The 14,706-nt window shown below is 26.5% G+C and overlaps 9 protein-coding genes across 9 annotated transcripts; 6 read left to right on the forward strand and 3 right to left on the reverse strand.

The window, feature by feature from the left end:
- Positions 1-156: 156 nt before the first annotated feature.
- ENU1_191020 (LIM zinc finger domain containing protein) lies at positions 157-672 on the forward strand (the record flags this gene model as incomplete). The annotated part of the gene is made up of 1 exon (XM_008861811.1): positions 157-672. One exon carries the CDS (start codon positions 157-159, stop codon positions 670-672), a length of 516 nt encoding a protein of 171 aa, XP_008860033.1.
- A 220-nt stretch (positions 673-892) lies between these two features.
- ENU1_191030 (hypothetical protein) lies at positions 893-6,160 on the reverse strand (the record flags this gene model as incomplete). The annotated part of the gene is made up of 1 exon (XM_008861812.1): positions 893-6,160. One exon carries the CDS (start codon positions 6,158-6,160, stop codon positions 893-895), a length of 5,268 nt encoding a protein of 1,755 aa, XP_008860034.1.
- Positions 6,161-6,243: 83 nt separating this feature from the next.
- Positions 6,244-7,872, reverse strand: ENU1_191040 (AAA family ATPase, putative; the record flags this gene model as incomplete). Its single annotated transcript, XM_008861813.1, has 1 exon — positions 6,244-7,872. One exon carries the CDS (start codon positions 7,870-7,872, stop codon positions 6,244-6,246), a length of 1,629 nt encoding a protein of 542 aa, XP_008860035.1.
- Positions 7,873-8,092: 220 nt separating this feature from the next.
- ENU1_191050 (AAA family ATPase, putative) lies at positions 8,093-8,434 on the reverse strand (the record flags this gene model as incomplete). The annotated part of the gene is made up of 1 exon (XM_008861814.1): positions 8,093-8,434. One exon carries the CDS (start codon positions 8,432-8,434, stop codon positions 8,093-8,095), a length of 342 nt encoding a protein of 113 aa, XP_008860036.1.
- Positions 8,435-8,678: 244 nt separating this feature from the next.
- Positions 8,679-8,931, forward strand: ENU1_191060 (ribosomal protein s27 protein; the record flags this gene model as incomplete). Its single annotated transcript, XM_008861815.1, has 1 exon — positions 8,679-8,931. Exon 1 carries the CDS (start codon positions 8,740-8,742, stop codon positions 8,929-8,931), a length of 192 nt encoding a protein of 63 aa, XP_008860037.1. The 5' UTR covers positions 8,679-8,739.
- A 276-nt stretch (positions 8,932-9,207) lies between these two features.
- On the forward strand, positions 9,208-10,837 carry ENU1_191070 (Rap/Ran GTPase-activating protein, putative; the record flags this gene model as incomplete). Its single annotated transcript, XM_008861816.1, has 2 exons — positions 9,208-9,890; positions 10,033-10,837. 2 exons carry the CDS (start codon positions 9,208-9,210, stop codon positions 10,835-10,837), a joined length of 1,488 nt encoding a protein of 495 aa, XP_008860038.1.
- Positions 10,838-10,926: 89 nt separating this feature from the next.
- On the forward strand, positions 10,927-11,853 carry ENU1_191080 (DHHC zinc finger domain containing protein; the record flags this gene model as incomplete). The annotated part of the gene is made up of 1 exon (XM_008861817.1): positions 10,927-11,853. The coding sequence occupies one exon, from the start codon at positions 10,927-10,929 to the stop codon at positions 11,851-11,853; it is 927 nt and encodes a 308-aa protein (XP_008860039.1).
- A 239-nt stretch (positions 11,854-12,092) lies between these two features.
- Positions 12,093-13,559, forward strand: ENU1_191090 (guanine nucleotide regulatory protein, putative; the record flags this gene model as incomplete). Its single annotated transcript, XM_008861818.1, has 1 exon — positions 12,093-13,559. One exon carries the CDS (start codon positions 12,093-12,095, stop codon positions 13,557-13,559), a length of 1,467 nt encoding a protein of 488 aa, XP_008860040.1.
- Positions 13,560-13,930: 371 nt separating this feature from the next.
- On the forward strand, positions 13,931-14,701 carry ENU1_191100 (serine-threonine-isoleucine rich protein, putative; the record flags this gene model as incomplete). The annotated part of the gene is made up of 1 exon (XM_008861819.1): positions 13,931-14,701. A coding segment is annotated over one exon (771 nt), but the record flags the coding sequence as incomplete, so codon positions are not given.
- Between the last annotated feature and the right edge of the window lie 5 nt (positions 14,702-14,706).

The following is a 14,706-nucleotide window of genomic DNA, read 5'->3' on the forward strand; positions in this document are numbered from 1 at the left end:
TTCTATTAATACTTAATTAATTGTTTATTATTAAAAAAAAAATTAAAAGAAAGAAAAGGAGTAAGGAATAATTTTTGTTATTTTAAGGAATGATAAAAATAACATTATTAGAGTCGAAACTTAAAAATAAAGAAACTAATTAATTTATTTCATCATATGCCATTCTGTAGTTCTTGCGGAACAAAATTAAATGATGGTGCTAAATTTTGTCCAAATTGTGGTGCTAAAGTTTCAATAACAGAAACAACAACACCAAAATTCCAAGAAATTAAAGAAGTAAAAATTGAAGAAAAAGCAGCACCAGTTGAAATGAAAAAGACAGTAGCAGAAGAACACACTATTTCTACTGCAACTACAGAAGCACCAAAACAATCGTTTACAGAAAATGTTACAATTAAAGTTTGTCATGGATGTGGTAAGCCATTTGAATTAACACAAGCCAAAGAAATATTTGGACATATATATCATAATGAATGTTTTAAATGTCATATTTGTGGTCAAAAACTTTTTAGTTTTGCTAAATTTTACAATGATAATGGAGAAATAATGTGTCATCCATGTATGTTAAAGAGAGTCCCAAAATGTGCTAAATGTGGAAAACCATTAGTTGGTAATTTTGTTACTTGTGGAGGAAGAAATTGGCATAAAGAATGTGTCCCAGAAAATCTCTAAGACATTAATTTATTCAATTTTTATTAAATAAAATTAATAAACTAATAGATTTTAATCGTTTTTTAAATCTTTTATTTTTATATATCATTATTTTATAATAAATTTATTTGTTTTTAACTATTTCTTTTTCTTTTTTTTTAAATTCTTCTTATTGTTAAATAAAAATTTAATAAAGTTTAATTAATTTTGAAACTATTAAAACCGATATTTGAATTGAAATTTAAAATAGTCTTTCAAATCTTCTTCTTTTAATAAATAACTTATGAAGATAAATTGTTAAAAGAATAATTACTATGATAATAAGAATAATACAAATAACTGATGGTATCATAATTAACCAAATTGTGTTTGAATTATTTTGGTTATTAGTATCTTCATAAGGGCATTGACAATCATTAATGTCTTTAATTAATGCCATATATTTATCACAAACAATTGTTAAATACATATTTGTAATTGGTTGTAAAGAGTCATTTCTTTTAAACGTTTTGACAGTATCCAATGGTGGAAATTCATCAGCCTTTAATATGTAATATTTATCAAATAAAGGATCAGGAAGATAAATAAGAGTATTATCTAAAGTAGTTGTACCATTTTGTAATAATGAAATAAATAAGAAATCATTATGAGTAGGAATAATAATAAAGAATTTAATATTAAGATATTTACTTTCAATTGTATCTTTAAGATATAAATGTAATGTTGAAGCTTCTATTTGAAGAATTCTACCACTACTATAAGTAAATATATCATAGTTTATTCCAGTAATGTATTTAACTTCATAGTCATATAATTCTATTTCTATATTATTTTCTTTTGTAATATTAATAATTCCTACATAAATCTCTTTAAATGAACAACTCTCATCTATTGTTATTTTCTCACAAGTAATTCTTCCATTAAATTTATGTTTTCCAAAAATATTAATTTCATTTGCTTCTATAGTTTCATTAATTATTTCAGAAGTTGATGCATAAATTAAATGACAACTAACTCCAGTACAAGGACAGTTTGTACTATTCCATTTATTATTATTATATTTACAATAAATTTGTTTTCTTTTTACTTCTTGAGTTGCTAATATTGCTTTGTCTTCATCAACATATCCTCTTTTTAATAATTTTATATCAATTCCATTTTGAATAGTTTCAAGTAATACTCCATTATCATTTCCTTTATATTCAAAACTTTCAACAGAAAATACTTTTCCATCTGTCATAGTCATTAATGGATTATTAAATCCATGAGTTTCTAATGTAAATGTTTTTCCATTTATTCCATTTGGTAAATAGACATGAGACATTGAAATATTGATATTGATATTATTATATTGATTCTGAGAGAGTGTTATTAAATTTTTATTTCCAGTAATATTTAATTGTCCATTTCCTTGTTTTCCAATAATAAGGTCTGAAGTACTACTAATACTACATTTAGCATAAACATGTTTTAAATTCATTTTTACATCAGTGTGTATTGTATATGATTTTTTTGTTAATGGTGATACTGACAGTTCTATAAATCCATTTCCAGTAAACCTAATAAAACTTTGAGGTTCAAATGACTTAATATTAGTTAATGAATGAATGGAAATAATAGCATTATTATCTGTTTTAATATTATGGAAAGTACCATATATTGTTGTTATATTATTTAGATTTTTTGCTTCTATAATACATCCATTATCACTATATTTTAATATATTATCTGAGAAACCACATGGACAATGAGGTTGTGTGTATCCTCTAGAAGAATTTATTGGTGATTCATAGACATCATAAACACATGTTTGAGTTGGGCATTGATATAGTTTTGATGGATTGTTACATAAAAGAACTATCTTTTTAGAACAAGTTAATTCATAATCAAACATTGCTTCTGTTGATGTGGGTTGATTGTTAAAATAAAGAATTGGCTCATTAACTATTTGAATCAATTCAAAACATTGATGTAACGGAAATGAAGAAATAACAGAATTATAAAGATTGACCATGGATGGATTATCTAAAATAATTGGTATAGTTTGTTGATTAATATATTTTATAGTAGTCATATTCATATAAAATAATCCTCTTTTATTTAAATTAATCAAAGAGTTATTTAACACTAATTTTAATGGATTAAAAGTTTTACTTATTGATATATATTTAACGTCACAATGAACATTAAATAAATCATTAACATATAACTTACCTTCTCTTTGACGTAATACACCAAATCCATTAACTAAGTGACTGTTTACTAATCCATCAAGTTGTAATGTAGTTGATGGTTCAATATAAATACTCTCTATAACACCAGAAGAAGTATAAATGTGACTATTAGCTTTTATTTTAAGTTCAACAGAAATATTCATATTATCACTCTTAATAACACTCTCTTTCTCAATAACCACTTCATAAGCATCAATTTTACCATTAACTTCATTTGTACCAATAATATAAGAACATCCCATTTTATCTGTGTTTTGACAAGGACAAAATGTTGCTGTACTTTTAGATAAATCAAATGACTTTGGATTTGTAATGTCTCGTGAAATAATATAACAATAATCACTTACGCCATATTTCCCACATTTTACTTCTGAAACTCCATTGTTTCCATTTGACACAATTAAATGATCATTACAACTAAATAAAATATTTCCAACAATATTAGTATGGTCAAATCCATTTTTAACAAAAAGTAAATCAATTGTATTGACTGTTGATTGACAAACACTATTACTAATAAAAACCTCCTTATTTAAATTTAATGAATTTATTCTTTCAGTCTTAATTATAATTTCATTTGGACTTATATCACATTGGTTGTCAAAGGTAATGCTTTTAATGTTAATTTCTTTTACTTCAATTCTACAATCTATTGTAACTTTTATTAAATCACAATTAATTTTATCACCATTAATACTACTAAACGTATTCATTTCTATAGAGTTAACATCAATTAAATCACTTTCAATAATACCATTAACACTCACTTTGATTGTTGCTTGTTTTCCAATAATATTTTTACTATACACTTTATTATTAAAAAACAGTACGTTACTTCCATTACCAAGTAGTATTAAACCAAAATTATTATCATTCCCATTTAATAATATCTTTTCTACTTTACTTGATACCCATAATTCTTTTAATGATACAGAACTAATAAACATAGTATCATCAATGACTCCTCTACAATTCTTATAACATTTATTCTTTCTATTTGAGCAATAATATCCTTCATCTTTTTTTTCTGAAATTAGACAACGATCAACTAAACATCTATTGATATTATTAATACTCCATTCTTGAAAATCAATCTCTTCACCTTTTTCTTGCCAATATTCATTAAATGTTTGTGATGATACTCCCATTAAGTTACATGTTAATTTCAATTCATTTGGTAATACAACAAATGAAGATAATGTTGGGACAGAAAAGTCTATATACAGTTGGTTATTACAATTTTGTGCTGAAGCTATTTGAATATGTGGTGATTTAAAATCCAAAGGATTTATATGAATAGATGAATTACATTGTAATTCATTAAATATAAGTAATGGAGAATTTATTGTATTAATTAATGCAGAAACTGTTAATTCATGAATAGTAAAGCTCATTTGTTTTGCTAATGTAATATTATACAATCCATCAATAATGTCTACTCGTTCTGCTTCTAAATATCCACTATAACCTCTCGAAAAGGTAACATGACCAGATGAAATAATATAAGGAATAGTCATTTTATTTAAAATTAATAATTCTGAAGATGAAAGTATTTTATTAATAGAAACTGAATTAGGAACATCTACTTCTATTGTACCATCAAATTTTAATTCATTAGAATTAAACCATTCTAAGAATAGCCTAGGTGTAGATTCTAAAATAAGTTGGTTAATAGAACAATCCCAAAATACACCAACATAATCCGTATCATAATAAATATTCTTCATGTATGCTTTATTAGAATAAAACATATAAAATTCTCTAATTTGTAAATCTAAAGCATTAAATTGTATTGTATTTACAGATGATATAAACCAAATTGTAGAATTAACAATAGATAAGGTATTAATTTGAGATTCTTGAAGATAGTTATTTCTATATCCTGTAAGTCTTTCTAAATTATCAAATTTTAATAATTCTGATATTACTGATTTTACAATAAAAAATGTACTTTTACTAAATTCAAAGTAATTTGTTATTATATTACTAATACTCCATACAGAACTTGATGTAATATACAATTTGCTACAATTAATGCTATTGATATCTGATTGAACAAGGACTGAATCTAATTTGAAATTTAAACAAGTAATATTATCAATAGTATTGAAAGCTTTTTTTTGATTGACAAAGAGAGGAGAAATGATTTTAAATTCATTTTTAATATTAAAATTAGTAAAATTAGTTAATACTGAAATTTGATGACTCGAAACAAAAGAAGTAGCGTCAATAAAATTCATATTTCCCATTATACCAGTGTATGTCATATAAACATTTCCTAATTGACTATTACTAATAGTCTTAGTAAAATATCCTCCATATGAATCTATTTTTGAAGTGTGAAGAAAAAGGACTTCACCATTAATGTATCCATTATTAATTTCTAATTTATTTAATCGAACATCATATAATCCAAATAATATACTATTTGAATCAACAATCAACGTTTCTATTTTTTTTGTATTTGATATTCTTTCCATTTGTACACCATCAAGATGTAATGAGTATTTGGTTTTAAATTTATTAAGGTCATCCATCTCATATACCCTTGGTACCTTTAACCTAACAATACAGTTACTATCAGTTGGACATGGACATAAATTAAGTGCCTTTGAATTATTTGTTCCAAACCACCAATGAGAAGAATTTCCATATGTAATACATTCTATTGTTGGGATATAACTTTTTATTTCATTTTGTTGATCTGATATGTATATTGTGTTGTATTTAATCTTATAATAATACCCTGAACATACTTTTATATTTTCATTAATAGCAAGTGATGGTGTTCGATATATGTATTCCCCATTTGCTTGAGGACAAATGAAGTTAATATTAAATACTGTGTAGTCACTCATTAGACGTGTTACTCCACTATCATAGTCAATTAATGTTCTAATTGTTATAGTCCTTGATAAAAAAGATTCTTCAACTTTCCAATTACTTTTTCTAATTGATAATTGTGTTAATTCAATATCATTTCTTTCAGTCGGTTCAAATATAAGTATTGATGAATCTAAACTAAATGAAGAATTACTACTTCCACTCAATCGTATTACCCCTTTATTTACAAGAACATTCGAATTAATACAATTTTTAACCATAACAGTACCTTGTATATGTATATTAGGACATGATACAAATTGAATAAGACATCCCTCTTTACCATTAATAAAAATAGTTTCTTCAGTGTCCTTAAATGAAAGTTCTTTGTCACACTCAATACCTTGTCCCAAAGGAACACAAAAGAGGACTATCAAAACAAAAATTACCATCTCAAATTTTTTAGTTTAACTTTTTTCTTGATTTTGTGATGAAACAATCTTGAGTATTTTTCATAATTTTTTGTTATAAATAATTAAATTAATACCATATCTCTCCCTACGGAAGAAGTATTAATTAAGAATTGTTTAAATGGAGAAAAGTCCATCATCGGCCCAGATGCTTTAAATGTTTCAATTGCCTTTTTGAGAATATTAATTTTTTTTTCTGTGTCTTGAGTTTGTAAAATAATTCCTGAAATTTTTTGTAAACATGAAACAATATCACCCATTGTCCAATCCTTGGTGTTTAACGAAAAATTACTCCATGTCATTGAACACATAGTAGACAAAACTTCATCTTTATCACTGTCAGAAGGTAATCCTAAATAGATCCAATCACCTAACCTTCCTCCTCTCAACAATGCTGGGTCTATTAAATCTGGACGATTGGAAAGAGCTACAACAGCAGTCTTTCTTTCAGCAACTCCATCTAACATTGTTAACAATGTATTAACAACAGAATCGGTCTTCTCTCCATCTCTTCGATGCCCTAACGAATCAAAATCATCGAAAACAATAAGGTCTACTGTTTCATCAAACAACTCTCTAACGTTTCTTTCAGACTCTCCAACGTATTTACTTAGTAATTCTGACCCACGAATAATTTTGATACTCAGCCAAGAATGATGATAACAAAAATCTTCAACCAATGTTGTTTTTCCACACCCACTTGGTCCATATAATAAAATCCCAGATGGTTTTAATGGTTGAATTGGATGGCTCATACTAAGAATTACTTCTTCTAATTTCTTTCGTTGTTCAATGTATCCAAAAATTTTCTTTTCGTGGAAAATAGTATGACTTTGTTTATTTTCTTTGATTTGGATAGTATTTATTACAAATTCTACAGAAGGATAGAACAATGATATAATTGGAAGATGGAACCTTTCACAATCTTCAATAAATCTTTGAGTCGTACTAATAACAGAATCTGTTGCCTTATTAGTGCTAATAAACATAACAATTGTAGGTTCTTTTTTTATTTCAATAAATTGTTTAGTAAGTAATGGTGATGTTATTGATTCTAATGATATTACATTATAATTGTAAAGGTTAAAATGAAAGGGAAAGATTGATAATCTGAAAAGAATAGAAAAGACATCTAGACAAAAAGAAACAGTTCCAGACAATGAAAGAGATAATGGTAATTGATGATCAATAGCATAATGAAATAATTGAAGGTTGTTTTTTGAAATAAGATGAATAGAATCATTTAATTTAATTACTGAAGGTAGTAATGGTTTTAAACTCGAGAAAGTTGATTTAAAAGAATAACCAGTATCTACTATGAAACGTGTTGTTTTTGAAATAAAACCGGGTTGTGAAGATGTCAACACAACTGGAATAGAATTAATGTAAATGGGTAATGAATTGAAAATTGGTACACTGCGCTGGAAAAATGATCCAACACATATTTGTGAAGAAATATATACCCAAGGTAAAACGGTATTGGGAATATTTATAAATAATACAGAGATTTTTGATAGATGTGTCAATTTAAAATATGAAGCTATTAAGGGGGAAATAAGAATGATAGAAGAAGAGATATTCAATGGCTCAATTTCAAAAACTGATGGTTGTTTTGTACATAATTGCACATACCTGGAATTTTTGTAAAACAATGAACTTAGTCCAACACTCGTATTTAAAGAGGAATCAATCATTACCTGAAGTTCAAGTTCATGTTGAAACAAAACTGATAATGTTGTATGACTATCACAAATATAAAATGTATCAAAATTATTAATTTGACTTTGATCAATTGAGTTAACATGAAAAGGTTCACCACAAATTGATACAAGATCATTTTGACGAAATAAACATGGGAAATTTAAAAGGTCTTTTCTTAGTTTATTTGTTAATCGCTTCTACTGGAATAAGTTATTACAAAAATTTGAAGAATTTCCCTGGAAAACAAACAACTCGTTCAAATTGCTCATCAGACAAACAAGATAATGTTAGTTCTGTAATAGATATTGGTGGTTTTTCTAGTTCATACAAAGAAGAAGTCATCTTCTTATTTACATTTATACCAAAACAAAAATAAGGAAACTCAATAAAATCCGCTTCATTTCTGGAGCCATTCCAATAAAAAGGTAAACAAAAAGATTCAGTAGAAAGTAAATACATTCCTACTCGATATATCCCTTCTTTTGGAAAAGTAATCTTATTTGTATCTATGTCTTTTGTATAAACAATAATATTTTCATTTACTAATTTTTTCATTCTAATATTTTTAGTCCTAACTTTTAACTTTTTTAACTAATTTTAATTTACATAAAATTAATGGATTTTGAGAGTTTTTCTTCAGTAATAAAAATAATAAAATATTATAGATTTAATATAGTTTAATGATAAGTTAGGTAAACCCTCTCAGAAAAATTAAGTTCTAGATTACTCACAGCTTCCAAAGATGGTTTGTTCACAACGTTGTTCTTTTTCAATTTTCTTATCAGAACTTATCATTTTAGCCATTAATCGAAGTTGACCTTTTGAATCCAACTGCTGCTTCTGAAGCTAAAGCCCACAAGATGAAGAGATTAGTTCCAACCCCAAACAGTTATTTCCTTGAAATTAAATGCCCAAAATGTGGAGCTACTACTACTACTTTCTCCCATGCCCATAGACAAATTCTTTGTCAAAAATGTGGACAACCACTTGGACAACCAACTGGTGGAAAATTAAAGCTTACTCAACAATGCAAATTCAGAATTAAGAAGTAAATTAATTGACATTTTTGGGTGATTATTTATCATTGTTTTATATAACATTTATATTATTTTTAGTTCTATTTCCAATAATTTCAATTAATAAAGAAAAAACTTTTTGTTTTGAATAACTCAACGAATTATAAAAACCACTCATTCGTTTATTTGCTTTTATTGTTTTTATCTTAAAGAAAACAACAAAAAATAAACAGAGAAAATAATAACTTGTAAAATATTTTTTTTTTAGGAAAAGAAAAGTCAGGAACATTTTGAAATCTTTATTATTAGTAAATGGCTTCTCAACAAAAGAAAAGGTTTTTCTTGTTTAAAAAAAAGAATGAAGATAAAGATGCAATGGTGATGTCTTTAAATTTTTCTATAAATGATGAAAGCATAACTTCTAATGATTCACCTACACATCTTACACCTAGAACTCCTAAAACCCCCAAATCATCTCTTGCTAAATCTTCTAGACAATCATTTGCTGTATTCGAAGACACACCTAAGCATAAAAGTACCACAAATTCTGTTGATTTTACAATGCTTAATGCTCTTAAAGATATAATAGGGGTTGGAACAACTGATATAGAAAGAACACGTTCAGCAATGGAACAACTCAAAGAAATGTTTGCTAATCCAAGTGATGCTGTTATCAGTACATTAGTTCCAAATGTATTAAGACCAAATAAAAAGTATATTACAAAAGAATCAGTATATTATGTAATTATGGATTCATTAAGAGATAGTCAAAATAAAATATATGATTGTTGGTCAAGTTTACAATTACCAATTGAAGTATGGACTGGTAAATATACATGTTTTAATGTTATATTGGATTGTGCTAAAGAAAAAGAATTTGCAATAGAAACTGATATCGAATCAACTTCTAGAAACTTTGATTTATTTTCTTATGACATAATTAATATTGACGATGATTTTACATTTTTCAAACAATTTTTTTATCTTCAACGTTTGTTTATTTAATTGTCTTATTTTTACTAAATAATGTATCATTCATATCTTTATAGCCAAAACAATATTTTATATATTTCCTGAAAATGCTACTATTTTATGTTATCAAAAAACACAAAAAATCCAATTTGTAATGTCTTTTAGACCAAGTGGATTAAGAAGATTCATTTTACCAAAAGATGATGATTGTTCCAAATGGTGGATAAAAACATTGAATGTCAATGAAAAACCAATTAAATCTAAGAATAATATAAAGCTTCAAGACCAACTAATGAAATTGGAAACTCAACTTATAGTCAAAAATTATAAATTTGGAGTATTATATGCAAAACCTGGTCAAAAAACAGAAGATGAAATGTATAGCAATACAGAATGTTCTTCAGCATTTTGGAAGTTCATGGATTTAATTGCTTCAAAGAAAGAACAATTAAATTGGAATAGGTTTATTGGTGGTTTAGATTCAAAGAATGGTAGGACAGGTGAGTATTTCTATTTCAGTTTTTATGAAAAATTTTCATATGAAATTGTTTTTCATGTTGCTCCATTACTTCCAGATAATGAAGGTAGTCAAAAATTAGAAAGAAAAAGACATATAGGAAATGATATTGTTGTTATTGTTTTTAAAGAAATGGCTGATTCAACTGATACCTTTGATCCACGTTGTATTACTTCACATTTTAATCATATTTTTATTGTTGTCACTCCTGAAAAGAATGATGAAACTAATGAAATATATCATGTCAATGTCGTTTGTAAAAGTGAAATTCTTCCATTCCCACCATTTCTAGAAACTTCGGTATTTCATCATGACATTCATTTTAAACAATTTTTAACAAGAAAATTATTAAACGCTGAGAGAACGGCAATGAATTGTGGTATTTTTGTCAATAACTCAGTTAAGTCGAATGAAAGAATTATAAAACATATTATTTCTTCAAGTTTCGAATAATTTTTATTCATTTTTTGTTTTTTTTTTCTTTCTTTTTTTTTCTTTATCAATTTCTTATAAAGTAAAATCCAAAACTCTATTCGATAGTAATGGAAGATAATCAGCATAATGTAATTGATGAACTAGTTCAACCTGAAGGTTTTACTGAAGAAACTTCTGTAAAAAAACATATCTTTTTTCATAAAAGTCATAGACAAAAACATAATTATGATCCACAACGAATTCAATGTCAAAATCATATTTCTCATATAGGAATTAATTTAGCTTTTATTCTTTCTGAAGTAGTGTTTATCTTTCAAGTCATTGAACTTGGGTTGTATGCGTGGTATATTTCTTTGTTAATTTTAATACTATTTATTCCTTTATATATATTAGGTACTATTTCTTATAATCGTTGTGTTCAAGTAAAAGAAAAACTTTATGTTCCATTAAATCATTATGTTGAAGGAGAAAATGAATGTACAATTTGTCATTGTACAAAACCAGAAAGAAGTCATCATTGTTCAAGATGTGGTCGATGTGTTCTAAAAATGGATCATCATTGTCCATTTGTTGGTAGTTGTATTGGTTATGCAAATCATAAATATTTCATTTTGACTCTCTTTTATACATTTATACTCTGTACACTTCTTTTTGTTCTAACAATCTTCATTCTTTATATTGTTATACAAAAAATAATTTCAAAAGAATCATTTAAATTTGAAGAGATATTTTTACCTTTTCATGCAATTCAAATATTCATATCAATTTATTTCATATTTGTTACGTTTCTTATGTTATGTCAACAACTATATCACATTATTCAAAACGAAACAGGTATTGAATTGAAGCAAAATAAGAGTGGTTGGACTTCATGTAGAAAAAATAAACAAGTTAATAGATTTAATGTGGGATTCAAGAAAAACTTTAAAGAAGTATTTGGTGATTCATGGATATATTGCTTCTTACCTGTTTGGACTACAAAAGGAGATGGATACTCTTTTCCTACAAACAATTCTTTTAATGATACACTTTAACTATAACAAAATTTATATAGTTTTTGGTTTAAGTTTTGAGTAGAGACTTGAATAAAACACTTTTCTTCACTGGACTTTATTTCTCTAAAACTCTTGTTCATTTGTTGTCATTAAAAAAATAAAATTATATCTTATTGAACAACAAGACTCAAATGGAATAATAAAAAAATGATAAGTTATTAGTTTAACTATTAAAAAAAATAAAAAATAGAACTTAAAATAACCCTAAAAACTCAGTCATGTCTGGAATCAATCTCAACCTTTCAGCAAAGAAATTTGTTCCACGAAAGAAAAAATTAGAACAACAAAATGCAGCTGCTGCTCAAACAACAACTCCTAATGGGCCAGCTATTTCTGAAGATGAAGTTAAACAAGAAATTGCAAAAATTGAAACAGAAGAAAATGAAGTAGTAAAGGAAAGTGCAAACATTATTTTTATTGGACATGTAGATGCTGGTAAATCAACAACTTCTGGTAATATTTTGTTCCAATCAGGAAATATTGAACAACGAATTATTGATAAATTTGAAAAAGAAGCAAAAGAAAATCAAAGAGAATCATGGTGGTTAGCTTATATTATGGATCAAATTGAAGAAGAAAAATCTAAAGGTATTACTATTGATGTAGGACGTGCTTTATTTGAAACAGAGAAAAGAAGATATACTATCTTAGATGCCCCAGGTCATAGGTCATTTGTTCCAAATATGATTTCTGCAGCAGCACAAGCTGATATTGCTGTATTAATTGTTTCAGCAAGAAAAGGAGAGTTTGAAACTGGATTTGATAAAGGAGGTCAAACAAGAGAACATTCCCAATTATGTAGAACAGCTGGAGTTAAAACAGTTATTATTGCAGTTAATAAAATGGATGAAAAAACTGTTGGTTGGGAAAAAAGTAGATATGATGAAATTGTCAATAAAGTTAAACCATTCTTAAGACAATGTGGATTTTCTGATATTTATTCAATCCCAATTTCTGGATTTTCAGGATTAAACTTAACTAAACGATTAGACAAAGGAGTTTGTAGTTGGTATGATGGACCATGTTTAGTTGAACTTCTTGATTCTATTAAATTAGTCATGGGTAATCCTAATGGTCCAATTAGAATGCCAATTATTGATAAGTTTAAAGATGGTAAAGGTAATTCAGTTATTATGGGTAAAGTAGAAAGTGGAACAATTTACAAAGGATCAAAATGTGTTGTTATGCCAAATAAAGTTGATTTAGAAGTTACTGGAATTACTTATGATGAAAACTCAGTCCCAGCTTCAAAAGCTAGACCAGGAGATAATGTAAGGATTCAAATGAAAGGTGACCAAGCCGATTCAATTCAAACTGGTTTTGTCTTATGTTCACCATCAGATGTTTGTCATTTTACTAACTTATTCCAAGCTCAATTAGTTGTTTTAGAATTACCACGACCATTACTTACTCCAGGATATGAGGCTGTTATCCATATTCATACTTCTCAAGAAGAAGTTGTTATAACTAAAATTACAGACCAATTCGACCGATCAGGTAAATTAGCAAAGAAAAATCCTCCATTCCTTAGGAGTGGAAGTGTTGGAAATGTTGTCATTAAGACTGCTAAACCAATTTGTATTGAACCATATGAATTATTCCCACAATTAGGAAGATTTACTTTAAGAGATGCTGGTAAAACTATCGCTTTTGGTAAGATTATTAGAATTCATGGTGGAAAATAAGATGAAAGAATTAATTAAAATTTTTTTATATCATTTAATAACATTTAATTTTTATAGAAATTTCTACAAGAAGGAGATAATAGAAAAATTTAAAAAAAAAGGGAGTTGAAAAGAGTTATCGTATATTCTAAATTCAGATTTTATTCAAAAAGATAAAAATGGATATTTGAAACGAATAATGAAACGACAAAAAAAGTTATTGCAATTACTTTTCTGATATTCAAAGGAAATAAATGATGCAAACAGGAAAAATAATGAAAAAATAAAAAACAGATGATGGAATTTGATTTTTTATGTAGATTTATGAAGAGTTTATTTCTAACCGTTTTATGTAGAACTCAGAAACTCATCTAAGATATTTTTATTCATATATGATTATTATTAATCTACTCTTTCTTTTTATCGGGTTTTGTCTCTCTGAAGAATGTTCAATAGATTCAAATAATTATGAAGTTAAAGATAGTTGTACTTCACTTTCTTTTGATGATAGTAAAATAACTGGTGAAATTAAAGTTAATCTTGGAAATGGAAATACTGATATTGATAGTTTTACTATTGGTTCATGTACAAAACTCACATTAACAGGAACAAGAACAATTAAGACTCTTAAATTATCAAAAGACTGTTCATTATTTATTGAAACTGAAATAAAAGTTGATAAAGTTGAAGTACCAGAAGAAATGGGGACAAAAGTCCTTTATTATGCTAAACATGAAAGTAGTATTCCTTCAGATCTTTCAAAGAAACAATGTGATTATTATAGAGTATACAAAACAGCTGAACAATCAGAGTCTGACAAATGTAATTGTACAAGAACAAATAATAAATATTCAGAAATTGATTGTGATTCTATTACCAATTATTCTAAAATGAATCTTGTTGATGATTGTTCTAGTTCTACACTTACTATTAATCAGAATTGGAAAACTGTTCAACCAACAAAAGAATGCACAGTAACTTTATCAAATAGTATTAGCTCAATTAAATTAAAACAACAAAAAGACGTTGTTGTAACTGTTAAAGAAGAAGACACAAAACAAGAGAATGCTATTATTAAGGCTGGTTTAAGAAAACAAAATTCAGATTCACCAAAAAGTATGACAATAGAAATGGATAGTTCTGTTACGATTTCATTTATTAAAGTCAC

This window comes from Entamoeba nuttalli (assembly GCF_000257125.1).
Source record: "Entamoeba nuttalli P19 unplaced genomic scaffold asmbl_8978, whole genome shotgun sequence".
Classification (NCBI taxonomy): Eukaryota; Evosea; order Mastigamoebida; family Endamoebidae; genus Entamoeba; species Entamoeba nuttalli.